We start from the raw sequence: 25,692 nt of genomic DNA, 5'->3' as shown, positions 1-25,692 counted from the left end.
CCACAAAAGGTCTGATCACCATTCACTTGCATTGTATGGACCAACAGAGCAGAGATATTTTTCAAAAAATCCTAATTTGCATTCTGCAGAAGAAAGAAAGTTGTACACATCTGGGATGGTATGAGGTGAGTAAATGATGAGAGAATTTAAATTTTTGTGTGAACTATCCCTTGAAGTCAACATGAAACACAATTTTGCAACCCATTTTACTTCTGCAATCAGATGTGAATCAGGATATCAATGATAAAAAAAAAGTGGAACAGGGCTAGATTTTATTCATCGGTAATTGATTGAATTGTAAAAATGGCTGTTAAATACCGGAAATGAATGAGGTGTTTGGAGTGGAGGTGTTGAAAAAGTAAGGAGCGTGGTTTATTTTCCTTCTCCCACACCTAAACATTTAACAGGATATTTGTCTGGCTCTTTTCCGTATGCCATTTTCCATATTCTGAGACATGTTGACAGCTTTAACATTAATGATTGTCAGCGAATACCCCAAAGTGCACGATATATATGCCATACGAATGTCAAAATCAAGTGTGGTTCTGATCACACAACTGAACTCGCTCTCAAAATTCACTTGTGAGTCCTGAAAACTCAAGGTAGTCACTTTGGTAATAGAACACAGATGTCAATCTTGTTTGTTACTAAACTGTGTATGAATAGGACCATACTGTATTTAATACTTACAGGACTGAACAACTGAATTCTGTTGCTTTGTGAACATAGCCAGTAAGACTAGCAATGACTTAACTTTCAAAAATAACTTTGCACACTCAAGAGGCCAAGGGAACAAAATACTGAAGAATACAAATGAATACAGTTGATCCGACCAGCTGCTTACTATTCAACCCATTGGGATTGCGATAACAGAATTTATCAGCAGTACAATTCAAGGGGCAATCATTAACTACAGTTCACGGCTTTGTGATAAACCCAACGTGCCCTTTTTATTATGGCCAAAATCAACTCCAGATTTCTCTTTTATACACTTCAACAACCCCTATCAGACATTCTCTCTCGCCTCTGAAAGCTTTGTCTGCCCCAATAGTGTTTCCAATTCTCTCATTATTCAGGCCTTTTTGAGAGACGATTACCTTCACAGAAAAGTATAATTAAATCTCTTCGCCTACTGTGTTGATAAAAACTTCCAAGGGTGGGGTTGTGATGGGGAAAACTGTGAGAGACCTTTCAGATTTTTCAAAGGGAAATTAATGCAAATGAGCGTAATTGTTCGAAAGCCAATAAATAGATGCGTGAGCAGTCAATTGAAAAGGTAATGAGAAAAGGTTAAGTGTGCTATCTGTTGCTTTGATGAAGAGAGACTGAATATGATTGAGACCTCATTAGGGTTATTACGTACATTCACGTTGTGGCGACAATTAATTTCTGTCCGTTTTAGCACAGGTGAGATGACTGTCAAAAAATGAAAGGGCAGGCGTATCAAATGTGCCATCAAACCTAAAGAGAGCAGATTTCTTTATTATACGGTTAATTGTTACGATGTGTCTCGGGGTCCTGACGGATTATGATTATGTCACTGAAAGGACAAGGGTGGTAATGTGCTATTTTCCCAATATAAACTGATTATGCCTTATTATAGCTAAATATTTCTGAAAACATAAATATAAGCCATTCATAGGTTGATTTTCACAAAAACTGCTAACACTGTGGTGCTACAAAACATGTTTTATTTGAGCATCCTTACCAACCCAACACATCAATATTGACTCAACCAAAGGCGAGAGTTGTGGGCAAGCATATATGTTGGTCAGACCATGACATATGGGGAAGTGCTGTGTTTGGAATAGTCATGTAAAGAAACTGTGTAACTCCAATGTCATTAATGTGCACTCAACCAAAAAAACTTTCTGTGAAACGCTAACCTAAACTGCCACTATTCTTAAAGAGACAGTCCCATTACAGCACTTGCTCTACATATCAATGTAAAAACTTGTAAATAGTTCAAATTGAAATTTCAAGACATCATATTTGCTGATGGAACACATAGAATTTGTACATTTTTAAAAAGCTAAATGTGATCAAAATTATGATAAACTAACAAAAAATTTGTTTTTATCAGATTATTGTACTAATAATGTACCAAGTTAGAAGGTCCCCTGTATAACTGACAGCATAAGTTGAGAGAAAATTAATTTTTTATGTAAACAATATGGACACCCAAATGTAAAATATACCCAAATGAATCGTTATCCAATTGAGAGCTTTTGAATCTTAATCAAATTAGGAAATCTATATCAATACCAGCACTATTCAGCTTTAATTAAGAGCTAAAAAGGCCTTTCCCCACCCAAATCTTGAATTTTCAAGAATTCGAAATTAAACAAAAATTTGAATTTGAACTTGTTTTAAATTTGGCTTTTTGGTGAAAAAAATTGTTTGCGACATTTATACGTTTGTGTCGTTGTCGGACTTGGTGTGAACTTGTGTTTTGAGTGTGTATTACCAATAAAGTTCAATTTACCTCTTTAAACTCTGCAGCTCATCCAGCGTGAAGTCAAAGATGTTGGCCATGTGATGATTGGTGCTCCAAGTGGAAGTGAGGTCATTCTGTGTTGACGTTACAAACAGAATGAAATACAATGTAAAAATGTATTACACTGCATCGACTCATTGTCATTCAGATGGATACAATAATCACTGCTTTTGATTATGATGATCATAGTCATCGTGCTCATTAAAGTTACTCTAATGCGGTCATTAAAGTTGCTCTTGGCATTACTAGACATGCTGCCAGGAGTGTCAAGACTGTGTTGTTGGAGTAAAACATATCTGGGGATGAGACCTCTCCGAAGGATTTGTCAGTTAAGTGTTTCAGAGGATGAATCCAATCTTTTTTATAAATGCAGAAAGACAGAATGAGAGGGTGAGAGAGAACAAGAGAGAGCAATGTTGGGGAGTAACTAACTAGTAGCAATGCTACTTATTTAAATGTGCATAAGTTCGTTCTTGTTCATGTCGTCTTCGGCTTATGCTGACACCTAGTGGACTGGATGGAGCATCATTCAAACGCAATAGTTTTCAGATACTGATACCAATGCAAATGCTTCTTTTTAGGGTACAACACAGACTGTACATTTTAAGAGTGTATATCTGCTGAAAGGAGTAAACTAGCATAAAGATGCTCTCAAAGCTTAAAGATGTGGACTAAAAGCCACAAAACTCAAATTTTTCTATGGCAAGCCTACAATGATTTATATGTTGAGCTGCTGGTCGGATTTGGAAATGTGATAAGAAACAGATCAACGTTTTAGTCCCTTTTACTACAAATCTCCACTCTCACTTCCATATTCTTCTTTTGCCTTTTTGCGATTCGAATTCTTCGTGTATATCACCCTACTGGTTGGGGCTGGTCAAAGGTGGAGATTTATGGACTTAAATATTGATCTGTTTCTCACCCACACCTATCATATAACTTCTGAAGACATGGAATTAACCACTGGAGTCTTATGGATTACTTATATGCTGCCTTTATTCGCTTTTTGGAGCTTCAAAGTCCTGGTCACCATTCACTTGCATTGAATGGACCTACAGAGCTGAGATATTCTTCTAAAAATCTTAATTTGTGTTCTGTAGATGAAAGAAAGTCATACACATTTGGGATGGCATGAGGGTGAGTAAATAATGAGAGAAACTGTTTTAAGAGTAGCTCATTGGATGACAAACTACAGGTTTCAAAGTAGCTTCCTCAACACTGAGAGCGAGAGAGAGCGAGAGAGAGAGAGAGAGAGAGAGAGAGAAATGTGAGAAAGATACAGAAGATGACATAAAAAAAGAAATGGAGAAATGCAAGGTCTGCATGGGAGCAGTCAGAGGGAAAAAAAGAAAATCACCACGGGCGCAAAGAGATGCGAGAGACAGATGAAGGGAGGCAGGTGAAGATATCGAAAAGTAAACTTCACACAAGTCATGTATAAATGGTTTTAAGTCAACAAAGTAGTCAGTACATTACAAACTTTGCAGAAAAATATTACTGGAATAAAAAGCAATTCACTCAGCTACATGAAAGCAAACTATCAAGGGATTGCAGAATCTTATAAGAGGCAGAAGACACACTCTCCGTAAGAGGTTCAAGTTTGCATTGGCAGGTCAAATAGAGTCTCGGCAGTCCAACACATCTTTCATCCTTTTCATGAATCTAATTTCAAGAGAACTGCACAAATTGCATTATTTAAGTGTTTTGTGTGTATGGTAAAGAACTAAAAATCAGCAAATTCTGAATACTTAAGAATTACTAAATGGTTCCTATTAATGGCTTTGCTATCAAAGTAATGCAACTATTACTTTGATTAGGTTTGGTTTTATACATAACTGCAATTGCATTTGACATAATTTTATTTGTGGGTGAACTATTCCTTTAATTTCACAGAATTGCAATGTAAAAAAATTACACTTGTATAGCACTTAGGAAAGATCTTGAATAGTTCCATGTTTATAGTAAGTACTACAGACTTGAGAACTAGAAATGCCATTTCTTCAAATCCCAAGGATTTGAATGCTTTTTTCATACTTAGAAAGTTTAAGACTTACTTACCGTAACACCAAAAGACACATTTTAATAGAAAAGAAAAGGTCGTGTTCAACAGCTGGAGAGGCACTCTAGTTTTTATTAAAGAAACAGTTCACCCAAAACTGACAATTCTGTCATCATTTACTCACTTTCATATTGTTCCAAATACATATTAATTTATTTCTCCTGGGGAACAAGATAGAAAGACAGGTTTGGAACAACATGAGGGTGAGTAAATGATGACAAGAGTTTTAAATTCTTTGTGAACTATCCCTTTAAAACTCAATTCTATAAAGTGTTACCCAAGTATTCAGAGTGAAATGCTTACATTAGGAATAGCATCCTCCAGCAGCCATTTGGACCTCTTCTTCCTTCTCTTCTCTACAGGAATAGAATTACTGCAACAGCGGAAAACGAGAAACATCCAATCACCATAATTTAGCATAATGACAACACAACTATCAATCTAAAACTGTCAATCAATGCATCATCTCTGCCCACAAAACATGTCATTACAGATTTGAGGGTCGAAACTATTGAATCCTCCAAAGTAGACGCAACTCTTAAAAGTAAATTATAGGGCAGAAGACACTTGTCTTTCTGTGTGTTCCCTGCATTATCAAAACACTGTGAACGTCTAAATTCCAGTGGGTCAGTAGTTTACAAACACAAGTTAACTGTGCCTTTAAGCAGCTTGGAAAATTCCAGAAAATGATGTCAAGCCTTTAGACAATTAACTTCTGATAAGGGGTGTACTGAATTGGAGGTGTACCTGTGGATGTATTTCAAGGCCTACCTTCAAACTCAGTGCCTCTTTGCTTGACATCATGGGAAAATGTAAAGAAATCAGCCAAAACCTTAGGGAAAACAATTGTGGACCTCCACGTGTCTGGTTCATCTTTGGGAACAATTTCCAAATGCCTGAAGGTACCACATTCATCTGTACAAGCAATAGTATGCAAGTATATGCACCATGGGACCAAGCAGCCATCAAACCGCTCAGGAAGGAGACACATTCTGTCTCCTAGAGATGAACGTATTTTGGTGCGAAAAGTGCAAATCAATCCCAGAACAACAGCAAAAGATGCTTGAGGAAACAGGTAGACAAGTATCTATATCCACAGTAGAATGAGTCGTATATCGACATAACCTGAAAGGCTGCTCAGCGAGGAAGAAGTCACTGCTCAAAAACCACCATAAAACACCATCCCAGCCATGAAGCATGGGGGAGGCAGCATCATGTTGTGGGGGTGCTTTGCTGCAAGAGGGACTGGTGCACTTCACAAAATAGATGGCATCATGAGGAAGGAAAATTATGTGTATATATTGAAGCAACATCTCAAGACATCAGCCAGGAAGTTAAAGATCAGTCGCAAATGGGTCTTTCAAATGGACAATGACCCCAAGCATACCTCCAAAGTTGTGGCAAAATGGCCACAAAGGACAACAAAGTCAAGGTGTTGCTGTTGAACACAACATCACCGTGCAGCTGGGTTCAACTACAGTATCGCCTTCCAAAACGGTCAGAAATCTAGCGGTAACCATCAATAACAAGCTAAATTTCACAGACCACATCTCAAAGACTGCAAGATCGTGTAGATTTAAACTCTACAATATCAGGAAGATAAGACCTTTCCTCTCTGAACATGCCACACAACTGCTTGTTCAGTCACTTGTCATAACTAGACTGGACTACTGTAACTCTCTCATTCCTGCATGTGCAATTAGACCTCTGCAAATGATCCAGAATGCAGCAGCACGTCTGGTCTTCAATGAACCGAAGAGAGCGCATGTTACACCACTCTTTGTCTCTCTCCACTGGCTGCCGGTTGATGCACGTATTAAATTCAAGGCTCTGATGTTGGCATAAAAAAACAGTCACTGGGTCTGCTCCAGTATACCTAAAATCATTTATGCAGAACTACACTCCCGCCAGAAGCCTGCAGACGGCTAAGGAGCGTCGCCTTGTTGTACCAACACAAAGAGGCACCAAAACACTTTCCTGGACTTTCAGTTTCATCATACCACGTTGGTGGAATGACCTTCCCAACTCCATCCATGAAGCTGACTCACTCTCTGTCTTCAAAATACAACTAAATACACATCTTTTCCAAGAGCACTTAACCAGTCAAAAAAAAAAAATTATAATTCTTGTTGAACTTAAATCTACTATTCTGATGATAGTGAAACTTTGTAGTATGGCACTTTTCATACCAATGTCTCCTTAAGATGATTCGCTTATATTTTCCTCTTTTGTAAGTCGCTTTGGATAAAAGCGTCTGCCAAATGAATAAATGTAAATGTATTGAGTGGCCATCACAAAGCCCTGACCTCAATCCGATTGAAAATTTGAGGGCAGAACTGAAAAAGCATGTGCGAGGAAGGAGGCCAACAAACCTGACCCAGTTACACCAGTTCTGTCTGGAGGAATGGGCCACAATTTCAGCAATTTATTGTGAGAAGCTTCTGGAAGGCTACTGAAAATGTTTGATCCAAGTTAAACAATTTAAAGGCAATGCTACCAAATACTAACAAAGTGTATGTAAACTTCTGACCCACTGAGAATGTGATGAAAGAAATAAAAGCTGAAATAATGAATTCTCTATTATTATTATTCTAACATTAGTCAGAATGACTCTCATTCTTTTAAATGAATTGGTCAAAAAGACTCAAGTGTTATTGGTTTTAATCAGTCTAACTACTTCATTGAGTAGTCAGTCTAACTCAATAAATCAAAATATCCTTAAAATATAATTAATTAACAAAAGAAACTAACCTGTTTCTGCTAGCCCCATTCTTGTGGCCCCTGTGACCCTCACTGTTCTGGGCCTTCTCCGGGAACAACTTAGAGGGCGGGTTCGGGGGAACCCTTGTCCTTAGTCGGAAAATGCATTTTCTCTTCTTGATCTCCTTCCCACAGAGAAACCTGGAACAAAAGCTCTATTGTTGAGACTTAAAATCACTAGAGTTTTTCAGTGACTCATCCAAAAACTACAAGAGGCATTCATGCTGCATATGCTTAAAGATTTAGTTCGTGTCTATTAGCTATAGATTCAAAAACAGAAGTCTAAAGTTGCATTGGCCAGAGTAACGTAAAATTCTGTCATCGTTTACTCATGCTCATGATGTTCCGAACCCATACAAATTTCTCAGGTAGAATGTTCAGTCTCAGACACCATTCACTTTCATTATATGGAGAAAAACAAAGCATGCACTGAAATTGAATGGTGCCTGAAGATATCAGTTTCTAACATTCTGCCAAACATTTCCTTGTGTGGTCCACAGAAGACAGAAAGTCATAAAGGTGACTTTATGACAGAATTCTTAATTTTGGTTGAACTATTCCATTAACATTAAAATGAGCAGAAGATGAAACATCTTTTTTTGGGATTACACTTCGCTACCACATCAGTGATAGGAAAAAGAAGGAAAACAATTCTTACTTGCTTTTATAGTTGTTGAGGGCATCAAGAATAAACTGGCCTCGTTCAGATGGAGGGGTACTGGAGAGCTGAAGGGGTAGAAATCATTGAGAGAGTTAAACCATTGAGAGTCTTTGAGAAGAACTGTTTCTGTGGTATGGTGCTTTTTATAAGCCATTTCCTTTGCCTGTGAACCATGAGCTGTCATGTTTCAATGAAGACAAATGCAGTCCTCAGGCTTTGTTGTGCTTGTTAACTCTTCCATGCAGAGAAGTGTGTGCAATTTAGAAATGCTGTTTTCTCAAGATTACACATGACAACATATAAGAGGTTAGAATGACAAGGAAGGATGGCGCAACAACAAAAAGTTTTATTTTCACTGTCCATTTGTTCCTATAGGAATTGGTTCCAAATGACCTGGCAATTACAACATTTTCATTTAATATTGTATTTAGATTATCATATTAATGTGTGATTTCCATGCCACTAGTGGCATTAAATGGAAATGTAAAAATAACTACTAGTAAATTTTCTTTTTTGAGTGAACTATCTCTTTAAAGGAATAGTTCATCCAAAAATGATGATTCTCTCATCATTACTCACCCTTCTACCGTCTCAAACTCGTCTGACTTTCTTTCTTCTGCGGAACACATATTAAGATATTTTGATTGATATATGAAGTGAATACATCCATACAATGTAAGCCAATGGGGTCAAACACTTTCAAGCTCCAAAAAGGACATAAAGACAGCATGAAGGTCATTAATACGACTCTGGTGCTTTCATCCATGTCTTCTGAAGTGATACAATCAGTTTTGGGTAAAAAACAGACCAAAATGTAACTACAGTGTAATTGTGCTTTAAATCATGATCACACCTACACCAAGGAGACTGCAATGTCAAGATTTAAAGTGAAAAATTGGTTACATTTTGGTCTTTTTCTCACCAAAATATTATATCACCATGGATCAAATTCAATAAAAAGATCTTTAAAGAGTGCACTTGAAGGAGATGTACATGACACTCAGACATTTTTTTTTTTTAAATAAGTCAGCAAGACTGGGAAGAAATATCATATATTTCAATTTATATGGATATATTGCAAACTTCCAAATCTAACTTAATAATTTAAATAAATATGAGGTATGATGTCTTATCTCATTTAATACTTAAAACGAAAATGTGATGCTTTAACTTTATTTCCTTCTTTTTATTTGAAATAAAATATAATGTAAATTAATTAATGTTATTCATGGAATAGGTTTGAAAATATTATTATTGGAACTAACATCCTGTTTTGTTTTGTTTTTCAGGTTTTTTTCTTTTTTCTTTCTCCAGTGTTTTTATTTTATTTAGTTATGTATTTTTTGATGCATGATTTGTATTTTGTCTTTAGTATAAATATGTAGAAAAAAAAAGAAGATACCATATAAATTGTAAAGATTACCTTTAAACTTCCTTCATGTCCTTTTGGGCACTTGGAACGTAAGAACATCTGTATTCAGCACTAAAACAGTGTGAACCTCTGTGAGCAAGCTTCTCTCACAGCGCTCATAAATACGCAACAAGATTTTAGCTGAAAAATGTCTTACATTTCTGGATGTATTTCACAAATAACAATCGTATGCCTTCAGAAGACTTGGAATATGGCACATGAGTCGCATGGTCTACTTTCATGAAAATGTTGTGTCCTTTTTGAAGCTTTAAAGTGAGTCACTATTAACTGCCACTGTACTGCCACAACCTTTGATATTCATAAAACATCTCCATTTGTGGGGGTCTGGGTAGCTCAGCGAGTATTGATGCTGACTACCACCCCTGGAGTCTCAAGTTCTAATCCAAGGCTTGCTGAGTGACTCTCCTAGGTCTCCTAAGCAACCAAATTGGCCCAGTTGCTAGGGAAGGTAGAGTAACATGGGGTAACCTCCTCGGGGTCGCTATAATGTGGTTCTCGCTCTCGGTGGCGCACATGGCGAGTTGTGCGTGGATGTCGCGGAGAATAGCGTGGTCCTCCATATGCGCTTCGTCTCCGCGGAAACGTGCTCAACAAGCCATGTGATAAGATGTGTGCAACTGCGGACTGACTCAGACACGGAGGCAACTGAGATTCGTCCTCCGCCACCCGGATTGAGGCGAGTCAATACGCCACCACGAGGACTTAGAGCGCATTGGGAATTCCAAATTGGGGAGAAAAACAAAAAACACATCTCCATTTGTGTTCCACATAAGAAAATCATACGGGTTTTGAACGACATAAGGGGGAGTTAATAATGACAGATTCATATTTTTAGGTGAACTATTGCTTTAAACCAAAAAGAAACTACACATTTCCCCTTCAAATCTATTTCTGAAAATGTCTTTGATAAAAAGCTATCACCTTGCCCAGCTGGAAATGCTCCCAGTTGTTACTGATGAAGGCAAGGATCTCTTCCAGTTCAAAATATTTTTTCTTACTCTGAACTCCAAGGTTGTACAGAGCGAGATGGACGACATCCACCCTGCCAATAAAAAATAAGTTGAATTTAAAAACTTGATAAGAGAGAAAATCTCATGCAAAATCCCACTTAAAACTCTTGAATCTAGAGAGTAAGCTTAAAATGTTTTAGACCTAAAGCAAAAATGCTTTTAGATCAAAGGCCGCCACCACCAATATCTATTTGCATTAAGTGTCACATGCGAAATGTTAAATAGAGGGCCCTTAAGCTCACAAGGCAAGGTCCATTTTAACACACCAGACTTTCAAGAAGGATAAAGCTTAAATCTGAACCGAGACTGGCTTCATATCTAAATATCCAGCACATCCAGCTCAGTGTTTTTCAACAGTAATCCCCTGCTATCATAAGAAGTCCTCTCCACACCAAATCTTTGGTTTAAATGACTATTTATCATTTGGGACAAAAAGCCGAAATCAATGTCCAGACAACTCTATGATGAAAAAAACGCAATGTACACTTTTCCTGAAATAGCAGGGTGCTCAAGAGAAAGCTTTTGGATGGAGATCTCTGGCCCACATCAATCACAGACCGACACATTGACTACATAATTTTGACACAGATCGGGGCACAATCATTCTCAAGGGGAAAGAGAGCGCTGCCATTTACCATCTGAGAGCCAGCCGCTTGATGTATTCCATTCCTTTATTGCACACCGCACAAATGAACAAGTAAAACCTGGGAGGCAAAAGATAGAAAAAGTGAAGTCAATTAAACTACGCACATTCAAGAGGTACAAATGGTGCTGCGTTCATAGAAATATAGTTTTCAATAGTGCAATTACAAGCTTTTAAAAATCTCCAAATGCAGGTTAACATCTATGTGGGACGCTACAGTAAGTTTGTTTAAAAATCACTAATCATCAACGCATGTTGCCAATAGAATTTTGCCTTTGGTGATCACATTCATTGATCTTTCAGAAAAGCAATGGCTTACATCTCAATAGTATTAAAAGACAATTGCTTTTCAGGAAGATTACTGGTTTACAGGGAAGCAAAGGTTCAGAAATCCATTCGGGAACTTGACAGAAACTTGATTAATGGTGAAATTCTTTTTTCATTTGTTTGAAAAAACTGTGTACGTTAAGGAAAAATGGAAGAATAATGGTTTTGAATCTCATTAAGTTACATATTTTTATAATTGGAAAGAATTATACATACAGTATATAAATAGAATATTTAATGCATTTTTCGAATTATTACATATGTATTATTCATGCAAACACATTAGATAGATTAGTTAGTTATTTCAGAACACCAACAACAACAAAAATGAAATGATTTGATTGTCATTAGTTTGGATCATCATTGTGGAGAAAGAAACTTAAAAAGTCATCAAGGGATCATATTTTTAATATAACATTCTATAAATCTGCTATTTACATTGTGATTTATTGGAACCTAAAAACAGATCTATAAACTTCTCTTCTCTATTTATAAACTACATATTCTCAGATATAATATTTCTTTTTGTAGCTTTAAAGGGGATAATATAATATAATATAATAGAAGAACAGAATCCTTTATTTTGGTCACACATTATACACACAGTTTTTTGCATATATACAGTGAAACTTATTAGTTTTCACATATCCCAACTAAGCTGGGGTCAGAGTGCAGGGTCAGCCATGATACAGCGTCCCTGGAGCAGATAGGGTTAAGGGCCTTGCTCAAGGGCCCAACAGTGGCATCTTGGTGGTTCTGGGGCTTGAACTCCCGACCTTCTGGTCAGTAACCCTGAGCCTCAACCACTGAGCCACCACTGCCCTATAACTGTGAATTGCCAAAAACACTGAGATGTACCAACATCGACTGATAATGGATTTAGCTGATACCGATAACTAAGGTGGTGGAATAAGCAGAAATCGAACGATAGATTTTAAGACCATTTTATACAATAATTAAAAAATATCTTAGTCCCCCTTAATATGATTGGCACATATATAGAGTTGAAATCCCTAATGCAGATTATTGTGCAACCATAAATCCAAGAATAAAAAATTAAGATTTGGACATTTAACTAAAAAAGCCTTAAATACACAGAGGACTCTTATTTTGAAATGACAGAGACTTGGCTTTGTTACAATGTAAGACTGTTAGTATTTACAAAGTTAAGCCTATTATAACCTTGATATTCACCAGATGAAGATGACTATATAGGTTCCCTCGCTTCAATTTAGAGCACGAAGAATTAAATAAAAATATCAACTATCTGCATAGATTTTTGCTGATAACTAATCTATCGGCAAAGATTAATCATAAAACCGATATATCGGTCTATCCCTAATGTTTATGATACTTCTTATGGAGTATGATATGGAGGAAATTATCTATAACTTAAGACAAGAAATGCAGAGGGTGCATTGGTTGACATTTTCTCTGTCTACTTTTATTTATTTGGGTAAAATTAATGCAAATCTTATTATTATATTGCTATCATTGCTAATATATTATATTATTATCTATAACAGTAAAGCATTGCATTTCAATTATCTTTAAAAGAAAATAGCTGGCCATGTTGCTTTCTACATACCTATCTCCAAACATCATGGATTCCTGCAAGCACTGTGTACACGCTTCATGAAACCACTGCTCACAGCGAAAACACTGCAGCATTTTCAGGTACCACCTAGTGGGATAATTAGATAAGCATTTTAAATAAGTTCTCATCAGACAGAAAACACAAATACATTACAGACCAATTATATTTCAGCATAAACAAAAAACAGAAACAAAACTTCAAGATAAACTAGAAGGCGGGGTTGATATGGTGGCACTAAAATCTCTTTGTATGCATTAACGGCATTGCTCACCCAAACATGAATGACTTTATTTCTTATTAGGGGTGTAAATCGCAAGCTTCATCACAATACAATCTTATATCGGTTCTCATAGCTAGCGATCCAATGCTTCCGAAAGTCTGCGGGTACGATTTCGTTTTGATTCAGGGGCCTGTGATCAATGATATTATGTGCCTATTTTACACACTCAGTTATATTTTTTATCTCACAAATGCAACCAAAATATAATTTGATTGAGCTCTCTTAAAAAAGCAAATCCAGTTTCCACATTTCGACATCATGACAAAATAAGGTACTTCAGTTGTTGACAGAAATGATAAATACAAAGTCACATACATGTGACGATCAATCGTTTGATAACAGCTAATTGGCTTGTGGAATGAGGGAAACACTACAGTGACAATTTGTTATCTTTACAACAGTCAATGTCAATCCCAAATACTTACAATAAATACCTACGACAGGAGAGTTTGTGCTACCCTTGATTTTTCTCGGCTACAACTTCTACATTTGTATTGAAAAATTCTGTAACGGTTCATTGTGATAAATGTTAGTAGGGGTGCAAATGTGGAGATTTGACAAGTCTTGTAATTGATGCTGGTGCAGGGCAGGTGTTTTCTAATCCCTTAGTCAGTGCTGTTCAGAATAATGGGGATGTTTAGACGTTTGGCATGGTGGATATACTCCAAAGCGCTTTAAAATAGAAACTTCTCATGTAGAATTAAAATGTGTTGCATGTGCCACGATATCGAGGGAAGCCTGATTTAAACGTGCATGTGATCGGCACTGTGCTATCCTGCCACCGGAGCTCGCAGCCCTGTTGACGGGTGCGCACGGACAGATCGGAGTGCAACTTCAGGCTTCAATCACTCCGCACACATCTGTGTCCCACATGGGAAGCACATTTAGCGATTATAAGTAAGATGACTATCGTAAGGTTGCTACATCACCTGACGGAAATGCATACGGACACGGATACATCGATGTTTACATGATGAAACGATGACATTGCATTGTTGGTTATTTGATCGATGCATAGATTCAGTTTGATGGATCATTACACTACTATTTCTTATGCGTAACATTAAAGGACAAACATTTCAAGATTATCCATTTCCATTTTGTCAATACTACCAAAACCAAACGTATGTCAATGACAAAGAAGTTGCACTGACTACTTTTATGATACATTTGGGTCCTTTTTTCAGCTTTAAAGTGAGTAAGTATCAACTGCCATTGTATTGAAAAGTTTTGTGTTTGATTTTTAACTCCATGCCAGCTTCTATGGATATTTTCAATGAGTGCAGGGGTGTTCATAATTTTTTTACTGTGTTCCGCATAAGAAAATCAGACAGAAACGACATGAGGATGACTAAATTATGATGGAATTTTAATTTTGGAGTGAACTATTCTTTTAACAAGATTAGACCAGGGGTCTGTGGTCTGGGAAACACCAGGGGGGCCACAAAGTGAGAATAATAATAATAATATTAATAATAATAAAAAAGAGTGAAACAGTTATAAAGTATGACATTATTAATATTTCATTCTGCTTTCTAAATACTGGTCAAAAAACATGAGTATTGCAATTATTGTATTGAAAGCCATTATTAACATTTATTGTGAAAATCGCTTTTTGTTTCTCTTTAGATTTATATATTATCATTTTGCAGATAATATTTTTTAACATTTCTTTAGGCATTAGTACAATATAAAGTCGGTTATTTAAACGTGCATTTTGCTAATTATTTAACTAAAAAACATGTTGTCTTTACAAAATTCTACAATTTTTCTCAAACATTATAAAAGGGTATTTAAACATGCAAATATGTAGTTACTTTGAAAGGGATCCCTCACAGGGAGATCATTATAAAGTATTTGGGGGTCCTTGGCAACAAAAAGTTTGTAATCCCATTTTAGACAATTAGCTCAGTATTTACTGGATATTTCTAGAAGCTGGAGGGTGACCAACTATATATGTCTAGACCTCCAGGGTGATGAAATAAAGGAAGGCTCCAAGCAAAAAGAAAATATAAGCAGCAGGACAGAGGAAGCCAAAGAGCATGTGAGACAAGGCAGACTCACTCTCCAGGTCCTCCGCAGTAACAGTAGCACTGCTGATGGTTTGTACGATGCAACGAGTCCCACTCCAGCTCGTCTGGATTATAGCTGAGCACCTGCTTCATGGCCTGCAGCGCTTTAGCGATCGAACCTTTTTTCAGAGCTCCCCCTTTCTGGCCCATAAAGAAACACACACATCAGCATGGTGGAGCAGTGTCACCGGTCCAATTCAGTTATATCCATGACAACAAATGTAGACAACTGACATCATTTCATCTTTGCAAGGATAAACATTTCATGTGCCCTGGAAGGATTACAAGACAAACAGGCTCTGTTCTAAAACCTAGTGAGCTGCCTACATAGGCAGCATTTTAAGGCATCATTAGAGACACTAAGGCAGTTCCAAACTGTAGGAGGCATAATTATGCTGTCTTCTTAGATAAAAAAATTAAAATAGATAATAGATTTTTTTTAAATCTATCCATGCTAGATGAAACCTAAATATAACCTATATTATTACTACATACACTATATTTACTGTATGAGTATGTAGCATTGTTATATCGCCTTGGTTTGCTGGTGGATATAGATTAAATTACATAGTGGATATACTGTAGATATGAACAACATTCAAAGGTCTTGAACAGAAAGACTTACTCTAACAGCTAAAGCAAAAATGCATTTCCTGCAGAACCATGGTGACAGGTCAGCTGAGCTCTCCACTGGGGGCAAGTGGCAGAGCTGGTGGTAGCCTGAAGATGCAATGCAAGCATGTAGAGGAAAGGAGGACAAATATTAGCACAACAACAGACTGACTAAGACCCAATCAGGTGTATAAATATGAACAGCAGAGCTGAAGACTTCACTAATCCTTGAGACTTCAGAGAGCCACTTCTGAGTCCCATGTGAGTCATTACAGTAGAGCCGCCTTACCAAAACCCCTTAAAGTCATCAAAGACACTCTCAGGACTGCTCTATTTGCTTTATAAACTGTATGGACTTTATAATGCAAATTGAACCATGTTTCCTCACCAGTCTACATTTTCACAAGTACAGGTTAATCAACTGTATCCACAGACAGAAACGTTCCCCAGACAAGACGTCATTACAGAATAACATCAACATTTCTATTACTTGATTTTTACATTTTCTCAACAAAATGTAAGTGGTGCTTGCCAGTGCAGAAGTCGCTATTGCAATGTAAGGGTGTTGTGGGTGGTTGCTATGGTGATCTGTAGGGCGGAAAATACTGATTTTTCAATTAATCACAATCTGCAAAAGGTTAGTTCACGCAAAAATGAAAATTCTCACCCTCATGCCATCCCAGATGTGCATGGCTTTCTTTCTTCTTCTGAACACAAATGAAGAATATTAGAAACACATCTCAGCTCTGTTGGTCCATTCAATGCAAGTGAATGGTTGCCAGAACTTTGAAGCTCCAAAAAACACATAAAGGCAGCATAAAAGTGGTTCATAAGGCTCCAGTGCTAAATTCCATGTCATCTGAAGCGATATAATAGGTGTGGGTGAGAAACATATCAATATTTAAGTCATTTGTTTTTTAAATTCTCCTCCCTTCCTAGTAGGTGGCGATATACACAAAGAATGTGAATTGTCAAAAACAAAAGAAGTGGAAGTTAAAGTGGACAATTAATGTAAAAAAATACTTAAATATTGATCTGTTTCGACGCCCACACCAATCATATCGCTTCTGAAGACATGGATTTTACTTTCATGCTGCCTTTATGTGCTTTTTTGAAATTCAAAGTTCTGACCACCATTCACTTGCATTGAATGGACCAGCAGAGCTGAGATATTCTTCTAAAATACTTTTTTGTGTTCAGCCAAACAAAGTAAGTCACACATCTGGGATGGCATGAAGGTGAGTAAATGTTGAGAGAATTTTCATTTTTGGGTGAACTGTTCCTTTAAACGTTTCTGATATTGATTCTTAAAATTCCAAGGCCGATCTTTTACATTAACTTTAAAGTTTACTTCAGTTTTGGTTGTGTTGATAATTATATCCCTTACATAAATAGCAATGTAACTGGATCATTTGGGCCCTGTTATTATGTTGTAAAATGTTTTAATATTTGGGAGTATTATTTCATAATGTACCATGTTAAAATATTCCCTATATAATTTATAGCATTAACTAAGAGGGAATTTCTTTCATACTTAAGCAAAATGGACATTATTTATAACTGAAATATATCCAAATGAATCAGAATGGAATCAAATCGAGAAACATGTTTCAAGCTTTTCTGATTTCAATCTGACATAACCCTCTATTTATTAAGCTTTTAATTTGATCTAAACCCTTAAATTACTTTTATTGATGTAACCTAATGTATTCAGGGAGATTCAGTCATATTAAATAATATTTTTTACTTCAATAAAACTAGTTAATTTAGATACATAGATATGACTTGAGCAGGTCTTCTTATTGCAGTTTTTTTTTATTGTTTTTATCATCTGTCAGGCAAAAATAAAAAGGATGATCATTTTGAAAAGTAATAGCACACTTGCCGCATGATTTGATCAATCAATCATGTCCGGAGCAATAACAGTAGAGGATGAGTTTAATGCTTTGTGTTAGGTGTTTGTTCAAATCCCTTAACCCAAGCATGAGTAATAGTTACAGTGATGCCTGCCTTAGCAAATGGGAAACTGAGAGTTTATGATTCAACAATTTCTATGAAAATTAATTTATTTCCCGAGCCACAAAACAAGCTTTATACTGAGATAAATTCAAGTTTTGTGTCTTATACAAAACTTATATCAGCCAAAACATTAAAACTAACTAATATTGTGTAGATCTCCCTCTTGCCACCAAAACATTACCAACCCACCGTTCTGAGATGATTTTCTTCTCACCACAATTGTTCAGAACATTTTCTGAGTTACTGTAGACTTTGTCAGTTCAAACCAGTCTGGCCATTCTCTGTTGACCTCTCTCATCAACAAGGCATTTCCATCCACAGAACTGCCGCTTACTTAATTAATGTTTTTTTTGGCACCATTCGGAGTAAATTCTAGAGACTGTTGTTTGAGAAAATCCCAGGAGATCAGCAGCTACAGAAATACTCAAACCAGCCCGACTGGCACCAACAATCATGCCACAGTCCAAATCATTGAGATCACATTTTTCCCCATTCTGATGGTTGATGTGAACATTAACTGAAGCTCCTGACCCATATCTGCATGATTTTATGCACTGCACTGCTGCCACACGATTGGCTGATTACATAATCACATGGATGATTGTTGGTACCAGACAGGCTGGTTTGAGTATTTCGGTAACTGCTGATCTTCTGGGATTCTTGTGGGTATGTTGAGCTGGGATGCAGGCAGCACCTCATCACTGCCATCACTCACCTATTCCACACTTCCCACAGATAAGGATTTCATTACCAGGATCCAGAGACATGTCAGAACACATTGAGCATTTGGGATCCTCCCCAGGGACCCCCGCTGAGTGAGAAAAGGGGAGAATAAAGCTTTAGTTACCTTGTTACAAGGCAGTAAACCCATATTTCCACACAGGCATCTCACGGAACACATTGACATATTATAAGCAGGTGCTTTCTAACAAGCTAATCGACAAATTAATCACTGGTACTTCTTCAGTATCTTTCGTGAGATTTTAAACACTCCTACCATGCTGTATGTCTTTCCAAAGCACCCAAAACTTGGAATTGTCTTCAAACGTCACAAAGCAACTCTGCTTCGAGGTGCTCACCTTTAGGCAATATAGAATGTGGAGAAAAATGTTAGTTCTGTGATATGCAAATATAGACTGTAAAGACAAGAAATATACTGTATGTTTGCCAAATGAATTATTCATGATTAAGAAAGAATGCTATCAGGTCATGAATATATCTCGTATCTATTCTCCTGAGACCCAGTAATTAAATTTTGTTTTTGCTGTAGAGCATTTTGCTGTTATGAATTTCCCTGAAACCCTACATGTCACACTTTTAACAATTTTGGGGCCGGATTCATGAAAATCGTCTTAAGAAATAAGTGTATGTATGTGTGTGTGTGTGTAGGTATGTTTCTTATGCTCCAAACACTCCAATGACTAGAAAAAATAAATAAATACAAACTTTTACTTTATTTTTTTATATTTTTTGCTGGGTCCAAGGAGGATATACGGTACAGAATGAGTAAAGAAAACAGAGCTATACTGTGCTTTATGTAGTTCGGGAGTATGTAAATCCCTACAGTAACAGTGACTCACTCTCTGGATCTTGCCCAGGTAGTAAAGGCCGTCAGACCAGCGGCACAGCACGTACTGGCCCACGGTCAAGCTGGTCTCCTGGTCAATGCAGGTTTTTTCTCTTTTGGGAAGCAGGCGCTTGGGTTCCAGAGGTTCCGACCCGACTGACAGATAGCCGTCCAGGTAGGCCATTTCCAACATGCTGACAGCAATCACACCTACACTTCCTGTAGACCAGCAGTAAAATGTTAAAGGTAACATACACAGAAATCATAATATATCACGTTTTTCCAGACTTCTGTTTGCTGCTAAGAAAAGTTATTTTTGCCTAACCCAGGGGTTTTCAAACTGGGGTCCAGGGACCCCCAAGGGCCCAGAAGGGGGTGGTAGGGGGCCCATGAAAAAAAAAAAGTGTAAAAAATGCTTTAAAAAAATATATAACATTACTGAATTTGCCGTTATTACTATTTAATTCAGCTTTCTAAAAAAGGGTTGTAAGGCTGTATTCTCAGTACAGCTGCTTTGGAACAATATTTATTGTGATATGCACTTTATGAATACATCTGAATTGAACAGAAAATGTTTCTCTTCAGATTTATTCAATAATCTAATGGTAAAACTTTACTCTTTACTCACTTTAAACTTAATAATAAAAAGTAAATACTTTTATAGATAATGTTTTTATTGCTTTTGGCTTTAGTACAATGAAACTATAAAAGGCAAATATTTAGTTTTACATTACTATAACATTACTATTACTATTTTTCTCACACAGTAAAAATGAGTCTTTCTTTATACATGAAAATATAAAACTGCATATATATTTTTGGAAGGTGGTCTATAGTTAGGGGATCATTATGTGGAGGTCATTGGCATCTAAATGTTTGAAAACCCATGGCCTAACCCATTAATGGGCAGATTTTTCCCAGAGATGTCTTAATTACAGTGTTCCCACTCTTGTTGTCCTCTGGAATTGTTTGACCTTTCCAGTTATTTGTGTTTACTGCAGAAGGTTTTTTGAAGAATCATTTTAATGGAAAAGTTCACCCAAAATGTTTAAATCTCTCATCATTTACTCACACTCAGGCCATCTAAAATATATATGACTTTCTTTTTTCTGCAGAACACAAACAAAGATTTTTTTTAGAAGAATATCTCAGCTCTGTAGGATCATACAATGGACGTGAATGGTGGCCAGAACTTTGAAGGTTCAAAAAGCACATAAATGCAGCATAAAAGTAATCCATATGACTGCAGGGGTTAAATCCATGTCTTCAGAAGCGATACAATAGTTGTGGGTGAGTAACATATCAATATTTAAGTCGGTTTTACTATAAATCTCCACTTTCACATTCTTCTTTTATTTTTTTGGCGATTCGCATTCTCATTGCATATCGCCTGATCGATGCTGGTCAAAGGTGGAGATTTAGAGAAAAAAAGGACTTGAAAAAATATTGATCTGTTTCTCACCTACACCTATCATATCACTTCTGAAGACATGGATTTAAACACTGGAGTCATATGGATTACTTTTATGCTGCCTTTATGCACTTTTTGTATCTTCAAAGTTCTGGCAACCATTCACTTGTATTGTATGGACCTACAGAACTGAGATATACTTCTAAAACAACTTGGTTTGTGTTTTGTAGAAGAAAGTCATACACATCTGGGATGGCATGAGGGTAAATTAATAAATTCTGAAAGAATTTTCATTTTTGGGTGAAATATTATATACTTTAAAGAGACTGCACTCACAAAGAGCAATTATTAGCTGATTAAATGTTTTAGAGCAAAACTAAAATATATTTAATTGACTATATAGAAAATTCCATGACTATCCATGTTTTTATTTATTTTATTTTTTTAGATTGTATTAATTTCAGGCCTGGGGAATCACAATTTTAACATTCCACTATAGGTTTGTCAGGATGTGAATCATGCATACTTCTTGAATATAACAGTCCATGCTCTTAGGTAGGTCTATTTATGTTCATGATGCTTCTGACAACACCACAGGAGGAAAGGAATCCAGTTGCACTGCAAAGAGACTCGACCAGCCACCACAGTGCGCATGGGGACTACTGCCTGACTCAATCTCAACCCTGATGAGTTAAAAAGGGAGCAGAAAAAGTGAGTTGGTTGACTCATCGCCAGGATGTGAACTTCAGACTTAACTGATCACGGCCAGTTCTTTTTCTGCTGCCATACCAGTCTAGTTTTCCGAATATTCAAATGAATCGATACCAAAAGGCTAAGAACCACATTCTTTTTTCATACTACAGTAAAAAAAGATGTACTCTCGCATGCGATTTCTCTCCAATCCAGAAAATTAGACAAAACTAATGCATCGAAAACTAATGCAAAGCATGCACGCCTGCTTGAAATGTATAAAGCCAGTTTACAATAATGTACACTTTGCAAAAGTCTATAGCATAGTTACTTCATAAATCATAACCAGCTCATAAATCTCTGCACAAAATCCCTCCCGATTTTAATACTGCTGGAAAACTTGCGCACTATCAAAACTTATCAGACAAGTTGACATGTAGCCAAACACATGCACTTACATAAAGATACGCTATTACTGTCTGATAAGCATGAGTTAGCTCGTCAGCTCCACGCAAACTGTAAATGTTACGCGCTAGAATGAGTTTTGAATTAGAGTACAGTTACATTCAAACACATCTCGCTCTGACATTACCACTTTGATTTCTCTCCAGTCCCGGATTTAAAACGCGCCAAAAAGTGTAGATACTCCTCCTTGGGAAGCCCGATATCCCATTCGCAATGTTTAAGAAAAGTTTCTGGTGTTTTTAGAGGAGCAGTGGCGCAGAAATGCAGTCTGTGTGCGTCGCCATTTTTTCACCTTTTCCCGCGAATCATTTACGTTTTGCTTATGTAATTAACATAACGCGACCATCATCCGCTTACAGGAAGTACAGCAGCAGCTGCCGCGAGGAGGGGCATACAGAAACATATTACTCCTGTTGCAAAATAAAGCCATTATATGATGAAGATAGATAGATAGATAGATAGATAGATAGATAGATAGATAGATAGATAGATAGATAGATAGATAGATAGATAGATAGATAGACAGACAGACAGAGAGACAGACAGACAGACAGACAGATAGATAGATAGATAATTTTTATATATATATGATAGATTCAGATTTTTTATGGTTGTTTTGGAGCAGTGGTTTCTTCCTTGCTGAGCAGCCTTTAAGGTTATGTCAATATAGGATCTGTGGATATAGATACTTTTCTACCTGTTTCCTCCAGCATCTTCACAGGGTCCTTTGCTGTTGTTCTGGGATTGATTTGCACTTTTCGCACCAAACTACATTCATCACTAGGAGACAGAATGTGTCTCCTTCCTGAGCTGTATGATGGCTGTGTGGTCCCATGGTGTTTATTCGTGCATACTAATGTTTGTACAGATGAATGTGGTACCTTCAGGTGTTTGGAAATAGCTCCCAAGGAGAAACCAGACTTGTGGAGGTCCACAATTTATTTTTCAGATGTCTTGGCTGATTTCTTTTGATTTTCCCATGTTGTCAAGATAGACAGACAAACAGACAGACAGAGAGAGAGACAGACAAACAGATAGACAGACAGACAATGATTCAAACGCATGAAGTACTGTATATATATATACAGTTTTTTTCAATCATGTTCTCTGAACTGTAAGTGCAATTGTCACAACTGTTTGATGGGACATCACAACTATATTGCATGTCTGAAAAATTTAGTAACTCACCCTAAACATTGAATTCATGCTTCAAAACCTAGTTAGTGTGTCAGTACATTAGCCAATGCAACCAAAATTAAAATTATTTTTGTCATCGTGTGAGCCGTACTGGTCAAAATGTTTAGATGTTTGTTTTTTTTTATGATATGTATGTACAGTAAATGTATTTATGTAGCAATATGTTACATGTAAACAGGAAATTCACATTTGCATGTCCATTTTCACACATTTCTTACATGTAAAGTCAAATATAGTGAACATGAAATTGCTACAAAATGGAATCCATGCAAAAACAATGAAGAAACCTGCAGTAGTTTTGTAAAAACAACGAAGTGTACCTCCTCACGGTATGTAACACTACAAGTTCCCATCTTTTTGGTGGACATCCTGTCACTCTTGTTGGTTTGGCTAAAGATTTTGCAGACATCACAAACATTCCATGTCATAGTTATTTATGGATATACATGATTGTCTGACAGATGATGATAATCCAAAGGATCAATTTGCATGTGATGGCTCACATGATGAAAGAATGTTTAGAAGTTGTGTAGAGTATGACAGTTTCACTGACAATCAACTCAACAGTTTTGATCAGCAAGCCATGTGCATTTAGTTATTGTGCAAATTGTAGACAATTGAACTTGACACACATGTGCCAAAACACATGCAATTTGCTTAAATGAATAAGAAATTCAGATCTGGTGTGAACAAGAAGCTAATTGTTCAGAGATTTGAATTTATTGTTTTGAAAAAAAAAAAAAAACATTCTCATTCGAGAATTGAGCCAAAGCAATTGTGAAAAACTGTCAAATACAAAATAAACGTTAAAATACAAAAGTATGGAAGAAGATGCAAGTAAATAATAAAAATAAGACATTACAATAGATATAAAATAATAAAAATTAAGTGAAGCATAAAATCAAGTAAGGAGCAGATATGTATGGAAAAGATAGATAGACAGACATATCGATATCTGCACATTATAAAGTTCATTAATAAATCATTAACTAATATCATATAATGCTTGACAGATCAGTACTTGATGTACTGTACAATTATTCATCAAAATATTGCATTACTATAACTATTTTAATGTGCATTTATGATGTGTTAAGCATACAATGTTTGTCTGTTTAACAAAGTTATTATAAACCTTTATTTGATAAGTGGGTGAAAAAGCGGTGACAAGAGTGAGCTGTTAAGCTAAAATGTCCTTAGTGTCAGCTAAGGTTTGCTGGCAGTGCAACTGTCATAATACCAGTTACATTTTTAACACATACTCCTTGCATAACAGTAATATTCTTCAATATCTGTGAAATTCCAACATTGTGATTCAGACAGACACCAAGGTCACAGCCAGCTGACTAAAAACATTTTTTGTCACAGAACAAAACTAACATGGACACTGGAGGCTAGTAACATGACTGAGAGAACTTATATTGTACAATAACATATAATATATTATTATCTTAATGAACCATAGTCCAGCTTAATAGAGACTAGACAGTAGCTCTATGGCGTTATAATACTGGTAAATGTCATGAGTGCATGCATATCATGCGAGAGTGCAACAATATACCAGTTGCGCGAGCGCAAAGGTCTCCAATTGCATGCGGATTTCCTTTCTCTTGCACAAAATTGGATGAGTGCTCTCAATTATGCGCTGCTCAGAGAGAGCTCAAAACTGTGTCTCATGCACTTGCGAATCTATTATATAGTCATATAGCTCTGCCTGTTCATTTGTCACCACACGTCCAGAACGAGTTTAACATGATATCAGGTCCATGTGTCTTCATCAGTGCTGAGTAAATTACACAAAAAGAATCCACTACAAATTAAAAACTACATCTCTTGATTATAATCTGATTAATTTACTGATTACTTAATTAAAATGTAATCACATTACTGATTACTTTACTTTTAAATTACTTTCTAAAACCCTTTCAAAATTCAAAATTATGTCTATTTTTTCCTTTTTCATTGTCACATTCCCTTCAGCTGTCACAGAAATGCAAACAGATGTACATATGAATGTTTGTGAAAAGTGTAGTTTCACATATATGGAGACTGACACATGTGATGCGAGATTATCACAAATATAGGCTAAAAACAGTAATAACAGTGGTGTGGTGGTCTAAAGCACATAACTGTAATCTGGTAATCAGAAGGTCGCTGGTTCAATCCCCACAGCCACCACCATTGTGTCCTTGAGCAAGGCACTTAACTCCAGGGGTATTGTCCCTGTAATAAGGGCTCTGTAAGTCGCTTTGGATAAAAGCATCTGCCAAATGCATAAATGTAAATGTAATAAAAACAATGCAGACTACAGTTTTATATTATTAATAGAAATAATTATTTCAGTGTTTGACACATTGCCGAATGAGTCTGTCAGACTGAATTTAAGGTTATTG

The 25,692-nt window shown here is 36.5% G+C and overlaps 1 protein-coding gene across 1 annotated transcript in view; it reads right to left on the bottom strand.

The window, feature by feature from the left end:
* LOC127631004 (PHD finger protein 19-like) overlaps positions 1 to 22,368 on the bottom strand; it is a 40,635-nt gene extending 18,267 nt beyond the window's left edge. Inside the window, exons 1-13 of the mRNA XM_052108940.1 lie at positions 22,230 to 22,368; positions 19,550 to 19,755; positions 18,967 to 19,048; positions 18,685 to 18,780; positions 15,964 to 16,058; positions 15,331 to 15,479; positions 12,978 to 13,073; positions 11,055 to 11,123; positions 10,331 to 10,451; positions 7,975 to 8,042; positions 7,308 to 7,457; positions 4,860 to 4,929; positions 2,486 to 2,571 (exon numbers count right to left, since the gene is read on the bottom strand). Coding sequence (XP_051964900.1) covers positions 2,486 to 2,571; positions 4,860 to 4,929; positions 7,308 to 7,457; positions 7,975 to 8,042; positions 10,331 to 10,451; positions 11,055 to 11,123; positions 12,978 to 13,073; positions 15,331 to 15,479; positions 15,964 to 16,058; positions 18,685 to 18,780; positions 18,967 to 19,048; positions 19,550 to 19,729 — 1,262 coding nt within the window. The 5' untranslated portion in view covers positions 19,730 to 19,755; positions 22,230 to 22,368. The remainder of the gene's footprint in view (positions 1 to 2,485; positions 2,572 to 4,859; positions 4,930 to 7,307; positions 7,458 to 7,974; positions 8,043 to 10,330; positions 10,452 to 11,054; positions 11,124 to 12,977; positions 13,074 to 15,330; positions 15,480 to 15,963; positions 16,059 to 18,684; positions 18,781 to 18,966; positions 19,049 to 19,549; positions 19,756 to 22,229) is intronic.
* Between the last annotated feature and the right edge of the window lie 3,324 nt (positions 22,369 to 25,692).

The sequence above is a fragment of the Xyrauchen texanus genome, chromosome 37 (assembly GCF_025860055.1).
Source record: "Xyrauchen texanus isolate HMW12.3.18 chromosome 37, RBS_HiC_50CHRs, whole genome shotgun sequence".
Classification (NCBI taxonomy): domain Eukaryota; kingdom Metazoa; phylum Chordata; class Actinopteri; order Cypriniformes; family Catostomidae; genus Xyrauchen; species Xyrauchen texanus.
The sequence above is the reverse complement of the archived record's forward strand: the minus strand, read 5'-3'. Positions and strand labels throughout refer to the sequence as shown.